Genomic DNA, 27,344 nt, shown 5'->3' on the forward strand with positions numbered 1-27,344 from the left:
AGAAACATTTGTGAATGTACTTCATCAGGGCAACTGATCACATGTTTACAACTGTATCATTTCTATATAAATATTTTTATATCACATGTATGATACATATGGGATTTTTCCCTCTGGAGCAAAAGATTCCAGTGCCATTAGCAATCTAAATATGCATTATGGAAAACATTTTGAATTACAGGATCTATAATGTTTTTCTATACAACCTCTTTTGAATACTGCACATTTGCTAGACTGTGCTCAGAAATGAGGGAGCTGTTAAATATTTCTTCTTAACCACAAGGCTGAAGAACTCCTGCTCTTTCAGCCTCTTAGTGGCCCCTCTCTGAACTCCAAGATCCATGTCCTTCTTATCTTGGGGGCCCCAGAGCTGGATGCAGCGCTCCAGGTGGGGTCTCACAGAAGCGGAAAACAGCAACAACAATACAGATTTGGGTATGCCCATCCCCCTGCTCTTTCATGCACATGAGAGAACCAGTTTTAGCATTTACACATCAAAAACTATCGAAATCAAACAAGTATCTAAGTCTTTTAATTTCATGACTCTAGTCTGACACACCATAAACTTTAATGGTTAGTGTTTTTTTCTATAAAGCAAGAAGAAAGCTTTCTATAAAGCATCTTGTTGAGGGGAAGGACAGGAAATTTCATGTTATGTGTTGAGTGCCAGAAAAATCTTGGAAGGACAAGTAAATGCCACATTTTGATGGTGTTTCATGGAGATGGGGGATTTGTTATTCAAAGGATAGTAATTTTGAAATAGCTGTCTAATAATAACTGTAATTCAACTCACCTGTCCGCAGAAGTCTCCAAGCTCCTTTTAAATTCTGAGCAGTTGCTCTTTAAAAGGCACAGAATCATCCTATATAATTGAAATTACAGTTGCAGAGTTTTAGTCTCTGTTATTTCAGTGTGGAGAAAAACTTCCATAGCCACCCTGGGGCTCATGTTTCCTTCAATTCGAGGCTCCCAATGCTTGCAGTGACGACCAAGATCAGAAAAATGCACCCAGACACCCGCTAGAAATCAAACAGCTCATCTTGATGCTATTCAACAGGGTCCCAAACTCAGCAATAGAAAAAAGGATGAACCATTTAATTTACTTCCAGGCAACTTCCACTGGTCTACTTCTAACAGAATATTATGCTTTTTCTAGAACTTGTGGAAGCTGTTAGAAAGGTTGATTGAGAGAAAAATACCATTCACCTTTGAGAATAACAAGTATCGGTTTGCTTTATTACATCTTCTTCTGTTACATCCAACAGGAAAATGAGTCTGCCCATTTCCCTATCCCCACTATGCAAGATTCAGGAGCACTGACAGAGCATCCTGGTTCTCACATCAGTGTTGAACTGCTGCTGCTGGACTTTCTGATCGTATTTGGAATCTCCAGAACATGAACAGATTTTCAGAACTTGAATGCTCTAGAGTGACTGAGGCTGTGATGGCTTTATACTTTCTGTGAAAGACACTTGGAGTCTTGCATATAATATGCAATAATAAATGTGATGAATTTGCTATACATTAAAACTCCAGGGAGAACCCAGCACAATCCAGTGGAAGCCCCAATACTTCACTTTGCAACAAAGCTGCAATTTTTTGACCTAAAATGAGCTTCCACTTTGCTGAACCAGAAAGGGTTGTAATAACCTTGTTACAAATAGGAGCCACTTGTGTTCTGAAATGGTCATGAGCTGAAAAGGTAAGTTCGAATTGTCACACTTAAAAAAAAGTGTGAAGAAAAAAGAAAGGAGATACAGTTGGAGCAGAAGCAGAACCATTACATGTTTTCATCCTCTAAAATCTTCTGCTTTCACTAATAAGTAATGCAGGACACTGGGAAACAAGGTAAAGCAGTATTTTCTCCTGCTGTAGTAAAACAGAAGCATCTGTAAAACTAGAACTCAACCCTCCTGGAATGCTGAGAGTTAAAGTTTAATTGTATCTTATCAAAGTCAAGAGCAAAGAGACTGCATGCTGAAATAAAAGATGGGCTTTTCCTGTCACAGTCATGGAGAAGATATAGTCAAACCTGATTTTCTGCAGTGTGTGAAGTTTCATACACAGCAACAGAAGATTTTCCAAATAAGAGTTGCAGAATTAATGACAAGTATTTTCATAACTAATAAATATTTTCAAAACCTTTTCCTTGCCCTGAAAATTCAGCCACTTGGAAATGTCTTTCATAAATACTAACAGCTCTACTTTGAATATTCTGTGCAAACTAATGATGGGGTAAACCGATCAAGACAAAAGTATTTGTGCTTCAGATTGCTACTCATGCTGGCACTCTGCTGAACCAAGTTCTTCTGACACTCGCAGGAGTTTTGGTTCTTTATGTGCTTCAAGGTACCTAAGCTAAGAATTATGTGGAGCACACCAAGTGCTCTGATCCTCTTGCATCCTAAGGCATAGCTTGGCTACCTTGAATAATTTCCTTCATAAATTGCACAGTGCCACCTTAAAATGAGATTATTCTAAGTTCACAGGTTGTCAAAGAACCTCATGCTTTAATTTTTAGAAATCTTTCCCTAGTCTCTTCCTTTTGATAATTCTTTGATAACCAGATTGCATAAATTTGTTCTTAAATGAACATTGCTCTTCAGTTTCAATAGTATTCTTTCACCCCTAATGTTTATTTTAGTCTTTTGAAGCACTCATATAGTACAGTTCTTTTAGACTCTCCTTCAACAAAGATTTTAATCAAGAATGCCTTTGTACTGTACTTTGGAGAAAGTCTTCTCTGCAACCAAAAAAAAAAAAAAAAGCTTGTTTTTCATCTGGAATGTTACATTAACAAAGTTTGTTCAGTTGCTGCAGAAACATTGATGCTGGTGCAGAAAAGCAGATGTTGCAGGAATTAGCTGTTGAGACTAGAGGAGGGCAGGACCCCTGCTTTGGGCAGCAGGGCTGGTTTATGTTGCTTTAAAAGTTTGCTGACCTCTTTGTCTCCAATCATAAAACTGGCTATCAAAGTCCCTCATTGCTTGAGGATCTCTTTTCTCTGTGTGTTCCAGGTTTAACTTTCATATCCCAATGGCCCCTTTGCCTGCATCTTCATATTTATCACTATCCTTTCAAGACCTGATGTTAAAGATTAATTTTGCTTTCAGGCCAAACTAACTCTCCTTCCCACATCATCCTGTATGCAGTGGCAACACTTTCCTCCTCATACTCTTGACATTTAAACAGTCAAGACACTCCTCTGTCTGTTTTGGTATTCTTTTCAAAGCCAATCTTAAATGCTTTTTGGCCCTTTTCACTATATCCCTATTTGTCCATTAGCCTTCCTTCTTTTGTATTTTTGCTTACTTTCCATGTCCTTTATGAGATGAGATCACCAATAATTCTGCAACTTATTGCTCTCCACTTTTACATGTGATTTAGGGACACAATTTTCATCTCCTATCTGCATCTATTTAAAGAAAACCTGCATTTCTCCAGTTCTTAAGCGGAACACAACAATTAGTTCTTTCTATTTTTCAAAGTTGACTCAAACAGCAGCAGAAGAACAGCAAGGAAACAGGTACTCCTAAAATTCTGAGATCACAATTATTTTAAAGCTAAGAATTCTGAGATTCTCAAGAAGTTTTTAAATCCATAAATACCCCTGTGAACTTTACTTACAATAGAAAGTTATTCAAGTACAGGTGTGGATTAATTGCCTATTTTATGTAATCTGAAGGCTAAATAGATCAGATCTATTCCTTCCTGTCTTCCATCTTAAACAAACACATTAAGATGTAATAGATTAAAAGGAATAACTAAGGAAGAAAGCTTTATTTACATATCTTCTTTTTTTTCTGATCATGTTAATTAGCATAATGCTGTTTTCCATATCCCTAATGACACAGTTGAAAACATAAAACACAAGCTATGTTTCAAACAACTAGCTTTGACGTTGTGAGTGGCACAGAGGAAGAAGTGTATGCCTTCAGAAAAGGAACATTCATCCTGCTTCTGAATAGCTTTGCAGTCTGCATTAAGCTCGTGTCACAATTTTTGAGCTAGCAGTGTCTGCAGATTGGACGTACCTTGTCTCACACTGTACAGTGGAACTGTATAAACCTCTCCATGAAACTTGTTTGCATTTTCTAATTTATGCCATTTTAGCTGTATTTAAATATGTATTTGAAGGGCTTTTTACCATGTGCAGTACAGCATAACCTTCAGTTTCCTCATTTTCTATTTAACATTTTATTCTAGGAACTAAAGTTGATCGCGATGGAAAACCAGGTTAATACTGAATATGCATATGTGTGCATATGCAAGCTCCAAACCCACCAATTAGCGCATTTCCAAATTGTGATGGAAATACTTATTTGTCAAAAATGTTCCTCCAAGGATGACTGGTGTAAGAATCACAGCTGTGTGTGTCTATGCGAACAGGTAGAAGTTGTGCAAGGATTTTTAATTACTTTTAACAGAATTCCCTTTGCAGAAAATGGCAATATTTGACCTATATATATTTAAACAATATACAATTTCTGTTTTGCAGATTCAAATAGTGTCTATTGGTTTTCTGTTGAGAGGCACATTCCACTCACTGTGTATAGGCATTGACCTTTACTTTAACACAATGATGCTTTTCCCACACAACTATTCAACACTAGATTCTTTTCTCTAAAAATGGCTGATATGGCATGAGAGACAAGTCCTAGAATATTTGAGGATACTCAAGGAGCATGGAAAAGTCACGCAATTGAAAACTGCAAAATTCCCTTTTTCATTGGTGCTTTCAATCTAGAAGACAAGACGAGATGTGCTGCCAAAATTATGGCATGAAATATTCAGCTCTATTTTGATCTCTCTTTTTTCTCTGTGTCTTGTTTTGCTAAAGATGATTTAAAACTCTGCTTGCTGAATCCAAAAAACAAACAGCTCATGCATATGACAGGCTGCCAAGAATGCAGGACCCTGCCCTTTGCTTAGCTCACTAGCAAGAAAAATCTTCTACAAGGATAGTGCCAGGCAGTATGCTGCACTAAATCTCATCGTCAGAAAATAACATTGGCAGCATAATCAGCTGCAAAAGGACTGCATGCAGAGCAGTAATTTGCAAAGAGCCCAGCCTATCAGTTAGTCTTCCAAAGCGACTTTGTGGTGACAGGCATCTGGTAAATAAATCTGGAAAGAATCCATATTCTCTCGATAGCATCACAGTATTATTTTGTGGGCCTGGGCTGAGGCAGTATGAGGAACTTAGGTGACAAAAACATTAGGACAAATAATTTGTGATCATACTGACAGTCATGCATGTTGCTTTTTTTTCCCCCCTTTATATTTATACTGGCTGTGAAATAATTGCAATGTTGATGTGTTATCAAAGAATATCTGGCAATACATTTAATGAACAGTTCTTTATCTTAAAATTCTACTGCCAGGAAAAAAAAAAAAAGAAGAGAAAGAAAAGGAGAAGAGGAGAAAAATGTATTTGCTCTGTTAAGATTTCTCCCTTTCTGTGTACACCATTACATCCAGATTTACAGAGACATAATCTTGCAGGCCATAAAATAATCTGAAGGCCTCTCTTCACACACACCCTGAAATGGACTAGATGATGTTATAAAAGAGCTCCTTAAAGGAGGCTTAGACTGCATCATCTTTTACATATCAGTTAACAAAACCCCGGCTTTTATTTCCAGCAAAACATTTTGATTTGCTTCATGGTGTGGTATGCAAGAATTGGATCACAGGGTATGTTATTTCTTTTCACCCTGTAGATTCAACAGTGAACATGGAAGTGAAATCAGATAGCCATTACAAATTTGCAAGTAATAAGAATAAAAGTAAAATCTCTGTCTCCAGTAATGTCAATGCCAGTTTGCTCATTAGTCTGGGAGGTAGACAAGTTTTCATTCTTTGAATATGTACCAACGTCTTTCTGTCTCCTAGAGAAATAGTACAGGCTGTAACACTAACTGCTTAGGTCATAGTAATTTTCAATAGCAACAGAAAAGACCCAATATTTTGTGCTTTACAGTATTGTAGTCTCAAGATTATTTTATCTCTAAATGGCTTTAATTCTGTTTCATTTTCATTGTCGACTCCTTTATTACACAGGATCAATATTTTTGTAGATGTGGATCTACAGCCTTACACACTTATTATCAAAAGTCTCACACCATAGCTCTTTCTTTAAAATCCTGGCTTCTAAGTGTGTGATGTGAATAACTGGAGGGACATTCATTTTACAATGTTTACTTCCAGGACTCATATTCATTAAAAAAATCTTGAACATGTGGAAAAAGCTTGAACTGCATGGAACAGAGGACTGAAATATAGTTTGATGAGACTCAAAAATCATGAATTTCTATAATTTAAACTTCTTCCAAAGCATTGGGAAATAGCTTGAAGACAGAAAATATAAATGTTATACCTCTCTGAAGATCAAAACAAGTATAAGACTAAATAAGGGAGTAGTTTTGAAATTTCATTTGCATCACCTCTCAGTGTTTGTAGTGCTATCTGATCATTTCAATGGGTCTGACTCTGTTCCCAGCCCAAACATCTGAGACACTACTATGGCAATATCAAGCCCTGGATGAAATGAACTGTGGAAGAGAAATAGGAACTGATAGGTACATCAAATTTAATGTAAGCTCTTCAAATCCTCATGGACTGGACAGCAGTGTTGCAAGAATATTTTTAAGGGCAAATAAATAGTAACTTTTGAAAGCTAATTCAAGGGTATTAAGCTAGCTGTTTTTTGGTTTTGGGGTGGTTTTTTTTGTTTGCTTGTTTGTTTGTTTTTTTTTTCTTTAAAAACATTTCAGTACACTCTAAAGAATGAAGTTACTTCCCACTCATATGGCTTTTCTTTTGGATGTTTTTTTACCCACCTGATGGAGATAGAAGTATTTGAGTCACCACAATATTTTCTAATTCTTTTGTATCTGTCCTTGATAGAAGAGGCTTATTCTGCCATGCACCTTTGCGTGTTACATTTGAGTTAAATGGTATGCTCTGTCTCACCCCTCGAAAATGTAGGGTTTATTCCAAGCCTGTGATCCTCCCCTGCAGTATCATGTATCTGTAATCCCATTGGCCCACACCTTTTTGCGTGCCCACTTCGAATCACCCTGCTAAACTGTGTCAGGGAGACCAGACCACTCTCGGCCCTTTGCCTCCCTAGGCTCTCCCTCTCTCCCCCTCCGTCCCCCCCTTCCCCCTTCTCCCTCACAAACCATGCTGCTCCCGGGGGTGGGACCCCGAAAAAGCCCACACCCAATTAGCACCCTCAGAGACCGTGTGGAGTCTCCTCGCCTGCCTGCTGCCACCAGGGAACACACAGCTTAGGGGGCCTCAAACGAACACCAACACGCCTTAAATCAGTCCTTCATCTTTTCCTAAAGTTAGGACACAGCTAGGAACTTGATAGCATTTTATACCTGTTTTGGCTCCATTTTATGTAAGGCTATCATTCAAAGCCAAATTATCTCTGAAGTCTAATTACAAAGTTCCTGAGACTGTAAGATGCAGTATCAGTCTATTTCTGGAGTCCTCGCCTTCTGGGAAGCTTGGAGAGCAGTTCCTGACAAGGCATCAAAAACTTCACCACTGTTCATGACATCTGGTATTGAAAATATTTCACAATGGCATCCGCGTTACAGCTACATAGATAACCACAGATTCTGACTGCATGTTCTCTGTCACTGATGCCAACAGCCTCTGATTAAATCTTTGCTACTGACTTCCCTTCCGCATCAGGTTGGAGGGGACACAAGTTCCATTGGACAGAAAAAGGACCCAGAGAGCACTGAAGATGGAAATGATCTGAAGTGTCACACAGTTCTTCCCCTTTTCCATCACTACCAGTAGTTCTTTGCTATGCACACACAAAGAGCCAGATTTGTAGCCTCGGCTCTATTACTAGCTGGTGCTGTCCTCTCATCCTCTCAATCCATCCTGTTACACATACCACCTCATAGTCTAATTGTCTAGTTCTTCCTTCCCCTGCTTCCTGAGCTCTGTGGGCCAAAAGAGTGCCGATTGTTCGTCAAGCCCAGGGTAAAAAATGCATATTTCGGAAAACTGCCTAGCAACTGCTTTCTTTAGTGCAAGGAGAGAGGCCATTTGCATAAGAAAACCTTCCAGCTGGAAGCCTGCAAAGACTCTGCTGGGAGCTGATTCTGTGACCAGACATCAAAGGAGAATTCCCGTTTAAGGACTGCTCCCTCTGGGTGGCCTTTCTGTGCTGTCCCACCATCAGCGGTGGCAGTGGCGGCCGCACAGATCGCACCAGTGCCCTGCAGCACCCAGGAGATGCCATTCCAGTAACCGACTGTGCTCCCAGAGATCTTTTACTGATTTTGTTCTCACACCATCTTTTCCTCACACTGTGCATATCACACATCAAAAAGTCAACAGTTTCAGCTGCTAACCTTTGGAATTCTGTAAATTGCTTTGCAGATTGCCTGCCAAAAGTGACAATCTGTAGCACTGCAGTACAGTATCTCGAGATATTTACACATGGTTCCTCCCCATACTAAAAGGCTTTATTAGTCTGCACAAAGGCCTGGTGCAGGAAGAAAAACAACAGAAATTACTTTAAAATTTCTCTTGCCATTTTATGCCTAGAAAAGGTTGACCATAAACTTTTCACTTTCTAAAACCCTGGACAAAACATTGGCTCCAGTAAAGTCAATGGAAATAGCCTCCCCCAATATTCCAAGTACAATCCAGCAAATTGTGAACAGGGATGGGTTTGAGGACATGGCTCTCTTATGTGCTAATCATCTAAACAACAGTTAAATCGTTTCAGCACCTGCAAAAAAATAGCTCTGTACAGCTCTGCTGCTACTTAATGGAATGAGGCGATTATGATCACAGTTCTGCAAAGCTCTCCAAATTGCAGTTCCTAAGGCTAATTTCAATGTGTGAATCATTGCTTTCCTGCAATTTATATCCATATGTGTGGTTATTTTTGAGAATGATTCAGTTTTGTATGTATAATTTTAAAAGGACTTTTTAAGTTAATGAACATCTGTGCTAAGAGCCCCTCAACAGAAAAGCTTGTGTCAGCCACTGGTGACGATTACTGTGTAGACTTCCTGTTATCCTATAGGCGTGCATGTGGATCCTATGGCTCTCACCAACTGCATACTGCAGGAGTAACCAGCTGAAAAGCACTCCCTTAAAATGCTTTAACAAGACCCTTGAAAAAGGTAATATCTGTTCCATAACCAGTATGGAACAAAATACTAAATTCTTAAAGCTTTTAACAGAAGCAAACAGAGGGAAAATTTCCATTTGAAAATTTCCAAACACTTTAATATTTTGATTGACATTCAACACTTTAAGTTATAGCGCAGCTCAACAGGATTTCTGCATAAAATATGTTTCTAGGTACTGCCTCCTGTCTTGAACTTTTTTTCTCAAGATGAACTTGTTTCTTGACATGCTGCATGAGAACCATGTTGGTATAAATCTAGTGCTGGTGGATTTACAAGGAAATATTAGGCACTGAAATTCAGTAGGTAATCAAGTAACTAGTCACAGCAACAAGGTCACTTTACTTTAGTCTCTTTTAATCATCTTAATTTTTCAACCTAGTTATTATGGGTTTTTGTTTCTGCCCTCTTTACACTCTTTGATCTCACAGACTGAAGGAGAATGTACTCCAGGAGCCATGAAGCTGTCTTCCTATTTGCACATTTAAAGCAAAAGGTGGCTTTAGTCTGGCTAAGTGAAGTATGTCACAACCTCCCAGTTAATAGTCTCATTTTCTGTATTACCAACCTGTCATTAACCTTGCAAGACAGAGTTTAGTAAGCAATGATTGTTAAATGCAGCACTCTACACATGTTGAACATCTGATGTTCCTTCTCCTAACACTAATAAGGAGAACTTTCTTGGACTCCCCTCTTAGGATCTGTATTGGTGAAAACAGATGGAAACAGAAGCGCAAGACCAATAACCCTGATGTGAAGATGATGAAAAAACTTCACTTAGGAAATGACTACCTCTACAGCTGTACTAAAATTTGGAACTTGTTTTTGCTTAAGATAAAGCTGAAATTAGGTTTTCAGTGAAGAACTGGAGAAGTTGAACAGCTGTAATCCCAAACAAAACCAGGAATCCAATCAGCAATTGTGTAAGTAAAAGCTGGGGACAGACCATGCCTCCTGCACAGCACAGAATATATTCTGGCATGCGCAAGTAGTGACAGGTATCAAGCTGTGGTGCTTACCCTTGGTCATCAGGAAAACACCATGTTCTGGTGCATACCAGTTTTTAAATACTGATGCTGCAGTGACTTTTAGGAAGCCCTTTAAAATCATTAGGCCTAATTCTGCTTGTGATTATGTTACTTTAGGTTCAGAGCTACTGCACTGACTTCAAGGCAGCTACTTTGGATGTACATCTCTCAAGCTGGCCTATTATTTCTTGTATTGTTTCCAGTTGCATGAAATCATCTGTGCACGTCTTCCAGGGCTGCTGGAACCCTCTGTCCTCCCCAGCACTACACATGATGCAATGAGACTCTGACGGAGGAGGAAAGCCGAGAAGTCCATGTAGGGAAGCAGATAATTTCCTTTTGAGCAATGGATGCAAAAATAGCAGCTAATAAAAAGCCTTCAAACTGTGCCTTCAAACTGTGACAATTCAATACACACACCTACGAGAATGCCTTGACAAGCTGCTTGACTTCCCAGTAACTCTTTCTTGTTTTCTTTAGTGCAGCCTCCTCCAAACTCCCACACACAGGTATTCATCTCTGTAGTGACAGCTGAGACCTGCAGGTGTTTGCTGCTATTGCCCTTTCAGAATAGACAGACACTTGTTCCTCGCTGTAAACATTTGTATCATGGTGTTTGCCTGGCTAGTTACAGCCCAAATAATGATAAACCAGCCTTTTCTTTTTTTAGCCCCTTGCTGTCATGCATTAATTCTTTTGCAAATAGGCATCAGGTACTGGAAATAGCTTAAAAGAGATCACTCTCTGGTGATTATTTTACTTGCCTTATCTTTTGGAAAATATTTCATAGAGTGTCACCAGAAAAGTATATCATGCAGTTTCCAGAAATACAGCACTCTACAACATTAGATTCATACATGAAGGGAGGAGGGTATGGCTAGTGGGCAGGATGCTCTTTCATTCCTTTAATTCTAACGTTATTTCACTGTTTTTCAAACTGCGACTTTGGCTTTTCTTAGGAACAGCAAAAATCAGAATAAGAACTGTTTGTTGATGACTTTAACACTCACAAGTGTCAAAATGTTTTCTCAAAAGAGTTGTTCATATTTTTTATGTAGCAAGAAGGTCCAAAATCTATGTATTTTAAAAATAGGCCTGGAATGGCAAATTGTGTAACCATTAGTTTTTCTGGAAGTCTGGGAGGTTAAGGGGTTTAATAGCTTTTTCTGTCTTAACTGAAAGCTCATGGGAAATATATTTTTTTAAAAAGACAAACATCCCAGAATACTTAATGTTAGCATTAAATAGAAATTATCAAAGAAACATTAGGAAACAAAACTACAAAAATCTAGGAAACTTCCCAACAAACTTTTCTCACTCCATCAGCTGTTTACTTTTTGGTAGCCTGATTCTGTTTCTTTAGTTCTTTACACCAATTTAGACAAGATCTGAATTCTAATTAAAAAAAACAACACCCCCCAAAAAAAAAACCAAAGAACCAAGATGAAACAAAACAACCCAGCCCCCAAAGAAAACAAAAAAAAAAAAAAAGAGAAACAACAGTCTTTCTCAAACACTAGAGGTACAAAATGTGCCAGTATGAATTGCAAAGTCATTCACTGAGGGACTGAAACCAAGAACTTAGGGGAAAAAAGGGGATGTTCTTCATTTGGAAGAAGTAGAAGATGAGAGTGGCCCAGGGCATTGTCTGACAATACGGTTAACATGTGACAATGACACAGGCTATGTGGATTTGGATGTACTATGCAGCATGTTTTCATTAGAGGCTGGGAGGTACCTCTAATCGAAGAAAGGGAAATATCAGATCTGGAAAATACCACTCACAGTTCTAGCAATGTCTGTACCAGAAAGAGATACAATAATTGCCTTTTCAGACACTGAAAGTCGTTGGAAAAGGCTAGTGTGAAAAGGAAAAAAATGAAAACACTTTTTTTCCTGACAGTGGGCCTTCTTTCTGACAGTCTGGTAGGGGAGAGAGTAGTTTCTCTAAATACAATTGAGATTTAAAGGCTGGAAAGAGAGTAGAATAATGTGATCAAGTAGGTGTCTATTTCTCATGAGTTAATCCAGGTTGCTGAATTAAAAAAAAAATACAGCTGTTAGGACAGAGAAGCTGTTGTACAGCCTTCTGGAAAAAGCACTGGCAACACAGGATCCTACTTATTTGCAGCATCCACTTTGAGAGAAGGGACTGCGTGACAGGACAGGAGTGATTCAGGAGTCAGAAATCCAGGCTTCAGAAACACAAGATTGCTGCTATCCAGTTCTATACCTGAGAGGTATTTGAGAAGAAGCCTGTCAGCATTTTGCAGGCTGCACCTTATTATTTCGTTCAACTAAAGTCTTTCTTCAGGACTTGCCTTTTTGTTTTCCCTCTTGTCATTTGATTTGAATCTGGATCATCTTCGGTTCCCACACTGCTCTAAGGTGATGAGGACAGGCAACATGGCCAGATGTGCTCTGAGGAGCATCACCAAAAGCAAGTTATGCCACAGGCTGGTGCAGCTGGCTTGTGCCCACATATCTTTCTACAGTTTGCCAGTTCAGAAGGCAATTTTCACAGAAATGTCTGATGGGGATTGCTCTCACATCTTGCTGTGTGTCAGGTGTGACTGACTTAAGATCTCTCATGAAATTTTGCCAAGCATAGCTTCTCTTTAGGTGCTTAGGACACTGTTGAAAACTTCTCCTTTTCCCGGGCAGACTAGAATTTTTATGGGGCTTGGTGTCTTATATAGAAGAGGCTAAAGTACTAGTGAGTGTTGGTGTTTTCCCCGCAGAATGATGAGGTCTCAGGTTCTTGTTGCTCCTACCCTTAACACCTACTCTGTGGCTTCCTTCAAGAGTGAAAGACTTAGACTCAGTAACCTCTGTCTCTTCTTCCAATCTGATATACTATGCTCTCTTTAAATAGCAAAATGGTGCAAAATGTGAAGATTTTAAAGACAAATGGAGTCACTGAAATTTATAATGAAACATATCTTCATAGTCTTCTGCCCAATATGTGCCAGAGGTGAAAGAAACTAATTTGTGAACCTCTCTGTAGTTTTAGGGCAAATTGGGCCTTAAAGAAAGATGGAAACCACACCAGGCCCAGTTTAATAGAGTTTTGAGTGGTTTGTGCAAGCTGAGAAAAGGAGTCCACATTTTCTCCTCTGTTCTTGTGCTGTTACATAAAGGCAAGTAGGTTATACAATAGCTAAATAGGGATTACAAAACTGAGCTCCATAAATCTAAATAAGAAACAGAATGCCTATCCTGCACTGGACAAACATAAAAGTGGGGAAGGGTGAAACTCTGATCCTAATGAAGGTAATGGCAAAGCTCTTGCTTAGTCTGGTGAGATCACATTTTCATCCCAAACCTTGGCTCAAGCCTGTAGTTGGCTGACCAGGCTGGATATTTAAAGCATATCCGTGTTTTTCCAAGTACTGGGATAAGATGACTTCTACTTTTTTTCAAGCTTCTCGCTTATAATTAAGAAATGCTGAAATTATTTTAAGATCAAATACTGAGCAATCACTTGCAAACATGAACTGGAAGCCTAAAAAGGCCCTGATATATTATCTCTGAATGCAAGAACAAGTAACAACAAAGTGGTTCTTCCCAGGCTTCAGTGTCAGCACTTAAAAGCACTGAAAGCTACACTAAAGAATTACCTGAGTATCTTAGAGTAAGATAGGAAACCCTGACCTGTGGGAGTAGGAAATCAAACAGCAAAGCCCAGGTATCAACAAGACAAATAAAAGCCCCTAATAAACCTGAGACCTAAGCTCTCCAAGTAAATAACTTTGTGAAAGGATCTTTTGTGCTATAAGGATTGCAGTTCAGCAGTGTTGCTAGAGCTGTTTGGCTCACAAACCAAACCAATTACTTGAGAGTTGTTTAACTTTGGCCTGGGGTGTAGAGCACTTAAGGGAAAGAAAAATCATCGCAGTTTTTTCATGTCCCCGGGGTCCGACTATCAAACCCTACTGCTGTTACATTGGATGCTAGCATGTACATCAGGACTTCCCCACTTTCAAGATTCCTGCATGATGAAAAAGACAGGAAAAAGGAAAGGGGGAGAAAAAAGGAAAGCTTGTGCAATCAGGGCCACACATCATATGTATTCCCAGTCCAAGGGTTACTTCTCTCCCACTCTTCCCTGAAGCATCTCTTAACAGCTGAGCTGATTCAATGCAGGATGTCATTAAAAATCTAACAGTGCACAATGACTTGGGATCATCCTTATCTTACAGAAGCAAGCTATAAATAATCATCTTGGGCAAATCTAACATCATGACTGAGTGGCAGGCTCCAAAAAAAAAAAAAAAAACCAAAACCAATTCCAGTGTATTAAAACCCACCCCGTTTCTTGCAGAACTTTTTGGAATTGTGTAAATCTCTCCAATGAGCATCAGATAAAGCTGTCAGGGTTGGGGATGATTTGCTTCTCTGTGAGTGTTTAGCCTGACCAGTTAAAAAGACTTAGCCTGCTATAAGCAATTAGGTATGGTACGTCAGTGCCATTCCAGTGTTATCATTGACTTAGGCCTGCCAAGGATGCAATTCTTCAGACAACAATCTGGGAATTCATCATTGCCTTGATTTTTTCATGACCATCTTCTGACCAACCCACATATGTCCCAGAAAGGGCAGGCCAAAACTTCACAGGCTCAACTGGAGCTTCAAACTTTTATCAGCTGTGAAATATGGTGGCATGGCAGGCTCTATCCCTCCTCTGCACTAATTAGAAAGCAACTGGAACATGAGGCACCAGAGAAGCTATTCTTCTTGGTTTTCTTACTGTGTAGAACAAGCAACTTCCCAACTTGAAGTTTTGTATCCACCCATCACTCTGCAAGCTTATACCACCAGTTTGGATGGGGCTATGCTATTTTACACCATCCCCTCTGACACTTGTTTACCTCTTTCTCTCTTCATTTGCATTTCTGTCTTTCACTAACACCTCTCACAATTACCTTTCCCACCTTATTTGTTCCCTCTCTCGCATCAATGATTGTACCCTCTTCACACTACTACCTCCTCCTTTGTTACTCCCTGGACCTCCCAGACACTCTCCTTCACCTCAAAAATAAGTGAAGATAAGGGAGAGAAGGAGGAAAGAAAAGAGTGATTCTGTTATGAGGGACAGAGGGAAATATAATGTACCTCTTAAATGAGATCCTTTCAGAGGTGCCCAAGGACTATCCAGGTTACCCAGGATTTCCTGAACTCCTGCTTTGTCCGGATCATGGGTGTTCTTCTAAATTTGTGTTTCACTGGGTAGAAGCTTTGCTTGAGTACTCATGTGCAAGACTCGAGGATTAATCCGAGATGTACGTGATCAGGTACATTGATGCCAGAGTCAATACGCCATCACATGCCTGAGCCAAGCCTCAGCTGTCTCCGGGAAGGCCATATGACTACTGAGCTTCTATCCCCTTTTGTAGGTAGCTTTTATGCAGGAGGGGGAGTTAGTTTGGTTTTTTTTTTCCAGAAATAAGCAAAGTATATGTTCCAAAATGTTGCCTCTGACTGTAACAATCTTTGGAAACATGTACATTCATTCTTAAGTGTAACGAATAACATGGTAAACACTGAAGTATGGAACAGAGACACAACTTCAATCCCAACAAGTGGTGCAAAACTGCAATATGCAAAATCAGATGCAAAATCAAGAAACCTTAACCTCTGCTCATGGGTGTCCTTTAAAACATAGAGAAAGTTATTACCATCCTGTACATTTTTTTTTAGGCTCTGAAGCGCAGTCATGCTTGTTTTACATTCGTCAAATAATTCAGAGTGCCAGTTTCCAAAATAAGAATATATAAGAGGAATCTGGATATGTTTACTAAATTAAGTTTTATCTTTGAAAGGAAAGAAAATTAACAGTGAACATTTACAGTTAAGTAAACTGTAAAGTAAATTAATAGCACCTTATGAGCTTTTAAGTGAATCAGCATTCAACAACAATTTTCAAAAGTGTAGCATCATCTACCCTGTCCAGCCTTAGCCAGATGTAGGGACAATCTCTTCCCAGGCATCCCACCAATACTGATGGTGAGGTGACACTTTACTTTAATAACACAATCCAAATTGGCTGGCTAAGAAAGTAATAATGAAAAAGGAATAAGAATTAAGGAGTAGAGGGGCAGATACAAAACCTGTGCTTAAGGATGATGAGACTACCTTACAGGATAAACTATAGGGTTTGTAAATTATCAGCTTGGTCATGGATTGCCTTCCCCAAGCCACAAACAGGTTCAGTTCCAATCATGAAACTACAAATGTGATAGCAAACATTAAATGTGATAGCAAACATTAAATGTGTCAACTACATGACTTACCACACTTACAAAGACTGCACCAACAACAGCATTAATGCACTCAGTTTGTTTAGCCCAGCAATCTCAGAAGGCCTTTGCAAAATTCACATTGCACTTTATGGCAACCAAGCTCAGGGAAAACAGTCAGAATGAAAAAGAGCAATGAGGTACTCTTACCCTCTGCAAAACAGCTCTTCAACATTAAGAAGTAGGACTAAAGCCCTGGTTAAGGTAGGAAAAGATTTCAGGTGCTCAGTATAACAAACTTCTCACCTAATCTCTTACTGAGTAAAGTAACAGGTCACTACTGCTGCCCAGTACTTATTTTTCCTCTAGCTAACTGATGCATTATACAACTGCTTCCCAAAGTTACCATTTCCATTTTTCTTAGTGGTATTTAAGAACATATTTTAATAGCTTCAAAGTGTTGGGCCAAATTTCATTACCCTTTTTATCTGCTGTTTCTTCTTCACTTATGCCAAGCAAATGTGCAAAATTTTTGCCCAGAGAAAAGGACCTTTCTGTGATTTAGAATCTAAACCCAACATATATAAACAACAAAACACGACAGACTACTCTGATTAACTCTCCAAGTTTACCAAAACCCTTTAATTCAGAACCAGGTTCTCCATATGCTAGGCTCTAAATTACCTGACAGACAGATGGTTAAGTATAAAAGCAGATCAGTCACAGCAATGTGGTAAGAAGATAGAACAAGACCTAGCTTATTACTTATTACAGCAGTTCACTTACCCGATAGTAGTCTGTGCTGTACACATCTCTAGACATCCCAAAATCCCCAATCTTCACCAGTAGGTTTTCACCAACCAGACAATTCCGGGTAGCAAGATCTCGATGCACAAAGTGCTGTGATGCCAGGTAAACCATACCAGAAGCAATCTGCTGGGCAATGTGAAGCATCTGGGATTGGGTCAGCTCAGCAGGACGGTTGCCTTCTGCCATCAGTCCTGCATCTGGTCCATGTGCCCTGCGCCAAAATACATTCTGATAAACTGATAGGCCACTTGTAAGCTGGTGAAGAGAAAGGTATTAGTGAGCGTCAGCCCACACAACTCCATCAAAAATGCTATAAAAATAGGGAAAATCTTTTGTCTTGGCTTTTCTCATTTGCTGTTTTCCTTCATTGATGAAGGATAGGTGGTCTGAAGAGCACTACAAACAGGGTATACATTATTCAAGGAAATAAAGCATATGTGTTCACAACAGTGCCCATCTGTCAGAAAGCATCACCTTTCTCCCGTTCCATTCTAGTAATCTTTTCTGGAGAAAGGCTGACAAATGAGTCTGCTTGGGAACCAAGGGAAAATCTTATCACTCTGTAAGACTGAAAAACAATTGAGGGAAAGTCAATGAAGTGGCATGCATAGCATCACTTTTCCTGTGACTGGCATTTCTTGATTTCAGCAGGGATACAGGCCACTGACACTTCCATCTTTTCTTAAACAAGAAAGAGCTAACTTCCTTCTCCATTTGAGAAACAAGGGCAGCAATTTTAAATTTATACTTCTAATTTCCTATCCAAATGCACAGCAGGAAAGAATTTTTGCTTATTTCATCACCAAGGGTGAGTCCTGCCTGAGACGGGAATCCTTGACAATAGGAAGAGGGCACAAAACACATGCTATTTGGAAAAACAAAATATCTTCAGAAACATGAGGTTTTCAAGACCTAGCAAGTTCCTAAGAAGCAACAATCAACTGATTATGAGAATGCTTGTATGCACTTCATCAGAAACAGATTATGAAAGCCCAGTGAAGTACTGGGTCATATGAGCTTTACCCATCTTAACTATGTGAGCCCTGATATGCCTGTACCTCCTATAACCTTGAAGATGCTGATATAAACATTCATATGAACAATGTTTGTAGCAAGAGCTACTAGCTAATCCTTATCCACTCAATGAGGTAATCTGGCAATCACTACTCATTTGATACATTTTATAATTTTCTAAATATCCTTTTCCATCCATTCTATTTTTCTGTATTTTCAGAAGCCCTCTTTTTAATCCATTCCTGAAAACTATTCTTTCAAAGAGACCACCTCTCCTCTTCCCTCCTCAATAGAGGTGAGGCCTTAATTTTTCTCTAGGGTAAGGGGACAGGAGTTTGGAAAAGATTTTCAAATTAATCAAAATCTGTGAGATCAAATCTGACACTACCAATTAGAAATACGATATTAAAATTGCCCCAAGGGAAGAATTTCATGAACAAAGTGACAGATGTGAGAAAGAAATGAAGGAGGGTGTGTAGCATTAATGGGACTGTATCTGGTACCAGGTAAAGCAACTTTCTGCCACAGGGTATGCACAGGCAGACATTCATCTGGTCTAGGTGGATGGGGGCAGGAATAAATGGGAGGACATGAAATCTCCAACTAAAACTCACTAGCAAATTCCTATTGAAAAATACTGTATCTTTATCATGCATGGATTTTTTTAATAAGTGTTCTCAGACACACATCTCTGAGCTGCTAAATTAAAGAACTTTTCATCTTTTGCTAGTTTCCTTGAGGACATGGTCTGTATCTAAAGGAATTTGTAAATTATTCCTAACATTCCAGCTTGCTTGTCTGCTTGATGCTGGCCATAAATGAGGTGACCTTCAGTGTCTGCAATAGCCAAGGATATTGACAAATATTCTCTGCAGCCACATCATCCACTAGTCAACAGACCAAGCCCTGGGCAGGCATGAGTTTACAGCTTTAATCCTAGATCTGAACAGGTTTTGGCTGCATGCAGGCACCCTGGCTCATTTGGGTTAAAATTTCAGATCAATTTTTCCTCAACAGCCTTTGGTGGCGCTGCAGGGTAAAAAATATGGAACAGCCCACTTTGCTGTGAACCTCTGGTCTGCAGCACAAGCTGCAGAAAATGTGAGAGGAATGACAAATTGGAGCTTAGGTTTAATAGCTTGTCCCAGCATAATCATTTTATGTTCTAAAGACAAGGGCTGATTAATAGCTTTTTTAAAAGTGAAGGCCTTAGAGTAGGAAATATACTGTCTGCTAAAATACTTTTCTGTACAATAATTCAAAATCAGAGTTACAACGTAAGAAAAAGCCAATCAAAAAGAATCAAGGCATAATAAGTATTTCTTATGGAGTAAGAAATTATGTCTCATCAACTGAGAATCTGGCTTCTTCTAATGGAAATTCAGTGTTCTGAAAATGTACTAGGATGGCAGCTAGGGAAACAGCAGTTCTCTCCCGATTCACAGCAGAAGACCAAGCAGACAAACATAAATGCCCTTAATTCTAAAATATACTTAAATCCTTTGCCAGAGAGCCAGCCATTCTGGGAGGACTAGTAATGTTTGTTCTGCATCTGCAGTTCAGATCCCAGTTTCTCTGTCAAACCTGTTAGCCCTGCCAATAAGGGAGGATGCTAGTTGATGTCATTTGTTTTATGGCATGGCTACTTCTTCAAGAGGTAGTAAAAAGACAGCAAACTCATTTCAGATATGCTATCAAAAACGCATAAATGGCAGCATTAGCAATCATAGTCATTTAAGTTATATAGAAAATATTAATCCATTTAATGAGACATCTATTTTGATTATTTTACAGCTCTGTTAGAGATATCTTTCCAAAATGGTGGTACCCCTTGCTGTCTTTAGCAGGAAAGACCTCTGTATGTTGAAATATCTTTGTGATATTTATTGATAAAATTACACAGTAGACATTAAAGGAATATCTCTTATATTTTTAACATAGAGCAAATGACATCTCTTAATTTTATTTTTATGTCAAAAGGTGCAGGTAGAAATGGCACATATATGAGGCCTCTGTTCATAACTTCCTGGATTATGGGTTACCTATTATTGTGAGCCTTAGGTATCATTTATTTATTTATAATTGCTCTACTGACAAATTTCAATTTCCTACGCACATTCCTGAACAGTTTTATGAGATAAAGGACTAATCTGGATCCCAAATTCACAGAAGTTTCCATGGCTCAGAGTTTTCTTGCTGCAGATTTATAGCAGTCTTTCCAAAACACTGAGAAGAGGGAAGAGAAAAGGGGTTAGACTTCAGAAGCTCTCTGATGCCTACAGATAGCAATAGGTGTTGAGTGGGATTATCCAAGTGCTACCAGAAAGCCTGTAAGAAAATCATTCCTACTGTAGGATTTATAACCAAACATTTCAGAATTCATGGAAATATATTGGAAACAATATTTCTTTGGTACAAAGCTTGATTTAATGGTACTTCCAAACAGTCAAAAACAGAGCCCCACATCCTGGTACAAAAGACAATAGTCTTACAATTTGTTTTCCTAGGTGTCACCTTTTTCCAGTGGTAGCTGGTAATTTCACATCAAGTACCAGTAACAGCTACCTTTTCTGCTCCTTTTGGCTCAGGATCACAACACATGTTCATGGATTTACCTGAGGAATTTGTTAAGATCTCCATGCTTCATATACTCAAAGACCATGATGAGTGGATCACCCTCAACACAGACACCATAGAATTTGACAATGTGCTCATGTTGCAGGTTAGTCAGCAGTTCTGCCTCACGGTGGAAGTCCTTGCGGGCATTATCACTGGCATCTTTCAGTGTCTGGTGGAGAAAATGAAAATATAAGGAAGGACAGATGTTCACAGAAGGTAGGAAATATGTGGGATAGCCCTGTACGGGTAAGATAAGGAAAGAGTACAGCATGAAGGATGGAGGAAGTACTTTCTAAATAACTCTTTTAGAAATGCAGATGTGATCTGAAGTGCAATTAAATAATGGCAGTACAATTTTCATTCTCCTGCCACATGTTATTCCAAACAAACAGTTTTCTTGTAAGAGAATGTATGAATACTCATGCTCTTGCTGTGACAAGTGTTTTCCAAACACAGAACAAATAAACTGATCTCATCCCAAAAATATACTAGTACACAGCTGGTTTGTATCCTTGAGCATTTAACTCAAGCAACCCCTAGTATTCTGCTGGTATTTACCTTTCTTATTATTTCTTTAAAATAAAACTCTGCTTGTTTAAAATACATGGTGGTAATGTGGATGCATTCTTTATGTACTGCTGATGTTAGTCTCTTAGGTAGATTTAAACAAATGCCCCTGGACCGGAATAACCTAAGATTTCAGCCAAAAACTTCTTTGAAATTCTGTAAATCTACTCACATGACTAAGATTAGGCATATGTGTAAGTAACTGGAGGTCAAATCCTAAAGTGATAGACATGGAGGAAAGTAGGTGCACAGAGGAATTCTGGGGTGTCAGTGGATCAAATAGGAGGCTTAAATGTTATGTAATTAAATAATACTAATTTAACTGTCACACATAGGCAGTTTCTGATTTCTCCTTACAAACCACATATCAAAAGCAAGAAAACACTTTCATGCACAAAAATAAAAGCAAGTTCTGACACCAATTAAATGAGGAATATTATAATTGACAATAAATCACTAATAGTCTCTGTAGTCAAGAGGTACAGTGGTTGCGCTATACTAATTAAAAAAATATTTCTAAAACCACAAGAGAAAGATGGCAAGTTACTAACATTCATAATTTATTTTTCACAGAAACTGGTGTCTGGGCTCTATACCTCTGGATTTTAACAATACCTAGGTTTAATATAATGGAAGATAAGACACAAAAGTAGTGCTGATGTTTTAACTAAAGATGCCTTTTTCCTGGCCAACTAGTCCCTTTACTTTCTATCCAGAATTAATATGTAGAGCATGAGACCAACCACACTCACCAGAACAGAAACAGAATAAGTTGATACTGTCCAATTGTTCTGCCAACAAACTGAGTTTTTAACAGCAATAGTCATGGTTTGTTCAAACTTTTTGTTCAACAGGGACAATTCTGTCCACTTTTCTAGTATTATATGTGTGCATGTGTGAAGAAGCGGTTAGAAGGTGACTGTTGGAAAAAACATATCTTTTACTTGTGATACTGCAATCCTGGGTCCTGAAAACTGAATAGCTACCATACTAAAATTCAGATGGTGGCACAAGGACTAGGGCAGCATGGATTGCTGTCTTCTAAGTTCAGGGGCTTTTATCTGTGGATTTCAGCCTCTATGGATCCTAGAAGCAAGAGAAGTCATTCATGCTTAGATGTCCCTTCTCTGAGGAACGTACTTCTGAATCTTAACATACCTTCAGGTGCAGAATCCTTTTTTCCATAAGCTTTGCCAATGATGCAACAAGGATATTGCTTCATCAAGGCTTCACTAGCCACAATATGTTAGCATACACAGCTGTATCATGGACATCAAATTTGCTTCCCACTATGGGCTACACACAATCACATCTGAACTGAGTGAGGGCTGGAATTGAAATGTTTTCCAACACTTTCAGGCTCTGACATGATGCAGGCAAAAACCCACAGTCCAGTGTATTTTACATATACTGAAATCACTTGTAATAATTCTGTTGTTACTTGTGTTTCCTCTGGTAGTTTCATATATGAAGAAGTTGGACTGTCATTATTTTCAATAACAGAATTAGAAAAACAATTAATACAAAATGCATTTTTAAATAATAGCAATCTGGGAAAAAAACTGCTAGGGAGAAGCAGAGGCTGATCCTCTTTCCAGCAGGCTCTTTCCCTCGAAAGACAGTAAAAATGCTGACAGCTCTGTCCTTTGAGGATGGCATATTGTATATTTGAGAAGATGCTTTTTATCTCACAGAAACAGCAAAATTATCATATGACAGAGCAGTTGCCATGGCAATTCCACATTTTCTGTCAAACTGCAAAATGCAGAAAAGTCTAAAACTCAGGTGAAACTTATACAGGGTTTCTACTACCATGGGCTGACTAGAATTTCTGTCACCCATAATTGCAAAATCTCCTTCTTATTATTTCATGCAGTGCACAGAGTAGACACAATGCATGACAGAGAGCTGGCACAGTCAGGCAAGGAGGAGACTGCAAGGTAAAAAAATTAATAAGTATGTAGAATTTACATAGAAATTACATTGACTAATGTATTTAGCTTGTTCTCAGTACAAGAAAAAAAGAAAAAAAAACCAAAATAAAACCCTAAGAGCACAAAGAGAGGAAAGATATATTAATTATTATTATCATTACTGACAAGAATGCCAAAGCTCTGCATACAAAGCACTTTCACCACTTGACAGGAGGTTTTCCCAAGTAGGAACTGAGATTCAATCACATGTGCTTTCCAGCCACTCCATGTGGTCTATGCTGCCCTGTGCTCTGCAGTGAGTGTGGGCGCTGACACCACTCTGACACTACCTGTGCCACTCTGACACCACAGAGCTGCCTTCATGAGCAAGTCAGAGCAACAGCAGGAGGATGGGGCTGTCATCAACATCAGCAGGACTTGGTAGCCAAACTCTCAAGGCAGCTACATGACTACTACTATTACTTCCTACTGTTTCAGCCTTCCCCTACGAAATAATTGCTACTGCTTCCCATCAACATATGAGACCTGACTGGTATGTCTCCTCAAGAAGTGAAGGGGTGGTTTTGAGTCTTCTCAGAACTGAAGGTCTGAAGAGAGTTGGAAATCTTTGGTTTTCCTGTGCAGGTGCCATGGAAATGTTTTTGATCTCATGCACACAGCAGTCTGCTAGCTGAGCAAAGCCTCCTAGGGGAGCCAGAGGCAGCTGCTAACCTGTGCCTCGTCAACCTCACCTCCTGCTCTGGATAGGCTACACTAGCATGAGATTATGCCTGGGATTCAATCCTTTGAGGAGCCAGTACTGGGCCAGGCCAGAACAAATACAGCAAATGGCCTCAAGAAAACAGTAATTTTTCCTTCCTCCTCCCTCTGTTCTCTAAAAGTGCCTGATATGATGTGCTATGGGGGCAATGCTAGTCCAATGCCCAGGTTTTGTCCTACGGAAAGTATTTCCAAGCACTCTGTGTTATGTCCAAAAAGCTCACACTAATCAAAACCAATTTAAACAAATTGCCTTTCTCCTCTTTAAAGGAGCAAAAGCTCATACTCTTTGGTATTTTATGCTAGGCCTGATCTATTTTATCTTCACAGATTTTTCTGGGCCTCTTAGCTCCTAAATAATTTACTGCAGCAACCTTAGCATTTTGGATACCTGATAAGGGGACATGTTGAGTTCAAGGGAGGGATGCTCAGGGCCAGGAATGAGCAGTACAGTTTTCTAGCAACTGGCAGGCACAGGGAGCTGACAGGGACCACTAGCCAACCTAACTCCCAGCGCACAGTTGAGGCTGTGCCTCCTTGCTGCTGAAATCTCCCTGGCACCACCTTACTCTTCAGCAAGCACCTCTTTCCACGGGCTCACCAGATGTATTTTATAGTGATTGGTGTGTTCTGGTTTTGCCCATGGTGCTGAGGTTCTCTAAAGCTGTTGTTGTGTGTCAGGAGGAGCTGCTCATTGCTGCTGGAACCCAGGTCTGCTCCTCTACTACTAACTCAGGGATGGAGTCCAGACACCGTCCTCCACTGAAGTGCAGGATAGCTGTACTCCAGTGGAGGCTCCCTCCCTCGACCTCCTCTCTGGCTGAGGGATACCTGTTATCTGTAGTTGGTAACTGCAGTGAAGAAGACAAACATCAGGCAATTAACCCCTCAGTTATGTGAGGACAGTATTGACTGTGGCTCAGCTCACAAAAAAATTTGCTCTGTGACAGCAGCTAGAGTCACATCTTTAAGAGCCAATGACAGAAACAAAAAATGGGAATAACCTGTTCCCAGAGGTAATTCTTCCCCCAGCTGCCTGCAAGATTCTTATTAACGACACTATAAAGAGAGGATTTGGTAAAAAAAAAAAATACAAAAAACCAAAATAGTATGACAAATCGCCCAGAATATGCACAGATTTGTCATCTAGGTCTACATATGGAGGCATATGTACCTTTAAAGGCCGAATAGTCTTCCATTTGATTTACACTGAGAATGAGCAGCAGAGAGAAAGTGCAGTGCAGCATTTAACAACAAAAGTGCTAGGCTCCATTTAGACAGGACTTTCAAAAGGAACAAGTAAATGGAAATACTTTAATTTTTCTTTAATCAAGCAGTTCCTTAAAGTGATAGAGAAAAGGCCATTTCCATTGAAACCACTAAAATACAACAAAAAATTCTTTCAGATCTAGTTTTGTCATCTCCTATCTCTTGCTTTCTCCTGACTATGATATATTCCTTCAGGGCTTAATTTTTTTTCTCACCAGTCAACATGACTGAACTACTCCAAATATCGAAAAGCTCATAACCTTGGCAAACCCAAAAAACTATATTTGATGGAGCACTCTACAAGACTATTCTCCTTTCATGTTCTTCCACTGTCAGATTCAAGACTCTATTTCTTGTTACCAAATTCAAAAAGATGATCTACATGATTTCTTTTACTGTATGGTTTCCTCCAAATGCACACATGGTTGCCTAATTGTGACCTGTCAGATGAAATTATTTTCTGGTCACTTGGCATAGCCCAAATTCTGGACATCTATTCCCCTTGCACTTAATGAGATATTTCAAATGCTGGACACCTTGTTTAGTTTTCAGCAGAACACTACAGATGGAGATAAAAGATTGTTTTCAGGGAAAGTTTTCAAACTCTGAGAGTGTCGTTTCACCAATAGTGTTTTCTAGCTACATCCACAGCTAAGGCCAACAGCTAACCTCAGCTCTTGAATTTTGGGGGGAAAAATAGGGCTTTGTGCAGAGAAGTAGGCTTGGTCTCTAAGCTATATTAATGAAAACTACCCACAGACAATTTCAGTTGCTGACTAAAAGAATGGCACAGTCCTGGAATAGAGAGCTGTTCTTTGCCTAGCGATTATACACATAACCTATTCATTTAGCTAGTAACAGATTTTTTAGACACACATGTATATCACATGCATTTTTAATAACCTAGGCATTATTTTTCACTAACTGTTCTTCAGACAGACCATAAAAGATTTTGCCCCCTCGCGATGCAATCTATTTCCTCCCTTCCCTTATATGATTCAGGTCTCATTTTATAATCCACAGCAAGATCAAATACCAAATTCTCTTAACACTCCATTAGCCTTGTGAACTCTTCTACATGTTCAGAACAGTTACACTGGATTATGGAATAGGCAAACATGATCATTTACAAATAAAACAGCATTAGTTGCAACCATGAATTAATAATGGTAACCCTAGACACTTTTACCTTCACTGCCACCAAGATCTTGCCCTGCTCAGGACACAGGTTATAGCATTCCGCCAGAAAGACTTTCCCAAAGGCTCCTTCTCCCAGTTCTCTTTTAAGAACAATATTGTGGCGCTTGATGTGATGCACAACTGTAAAAGAAGACAAAATAGAGATCAGAAGGGAGCTGCAATTTCAGGATGGGATGGAGCCCATGCTTACAGCCACATGGAGATAGGATTGCCTGTAAAGTAGGGAAGGAATCAAAGAGCCCACATGTTAGTTTTTACCACTTTCTGCGAAAAAGACTGAGTTTATACCTTTGTATTTGGAGGGTAGTGCATTTTTTGGATAAGACATGGAATCAAGAGTCACCTGGGAACAGGCCATTTATCATCGTGGATGTTAGGAGTCTGCTGCAAAGCATACATAATACCTAATGCTACTTTTTAAAAAACATTAAGACAGTGAATCAGAAAACAAATGAAGCCTTTCTCACACCTTTTCTACTTCTGTACCTTTAACAATAGCAGAACTCTCCTGTACAAATCAAAAAAGTTTTAAAATTAACCTAAACCAAAGGTGTCCTCTAAGAAAACCCAATGTGTCCTCTTTAAACTAAATGCAACTTAACTGTCTGGTTTACTTACTGCTTGTAAGCAAACCACTGCTTTCCCACGTTTCTCACAAACATGATTTACAGTATTGATCTGAAGTAAAAGAAACAAAAGATGGACAAAGGCTTTAGCCCACGTTGCGGACAG

At 39.2% G+C, this 27,344-nt stretch overlaps 1 protein-coding gene across 3 annotated transcripts in view; it reads right to left on the reverse strand.

The window, feature by feature from the left end:
- Positions 1 to 27,344, reverse strand: part of NTRK2 (neurotrophic receptor tyrosine kinase 2) — a 197,437-nt gene that overhangs the window by 25,371 nt on the left and 144,722 nt on the right. For all 3 annotated transcript variants that reach the window (XM_030968213.1, XM_030968214.1, XM_030968218.1), the window contains 3 exons: positions 26,602 to 26,732; positions 20,880 to 21,052; positions 17,227 to 17,461 (listed from right to left, as the gene is read on the reverse strand). In XM_030968213.1, the coding sequence (XP_030824073.1) occupies positions 17,227 to 17,461; positions 20,880 to 21,052; positions 26,602 to 26,732 (539 nt within the window). The remainder of the gene's footprint in view (positions 1 to 17,226; positions 17,462 to 20,879; positions 21,053 to 26,601; positions 26,733 to 27,344) is intronic.

Source organism: Camarhynchus parvulus, chromosome Z (genome assembly GCF_901933205.1).
Source record: "Camarhynchus parvulus chromosome Z, STF_HiC, whole genome shotgun sequence".
Taxonomy (NCBI): domain Eukaryota; kingdom Metazoa; phylum Chordata; class Aves; order Passeriformes; family Thraupidae; genus Camarhynchus; species Camarhynchus parvulus.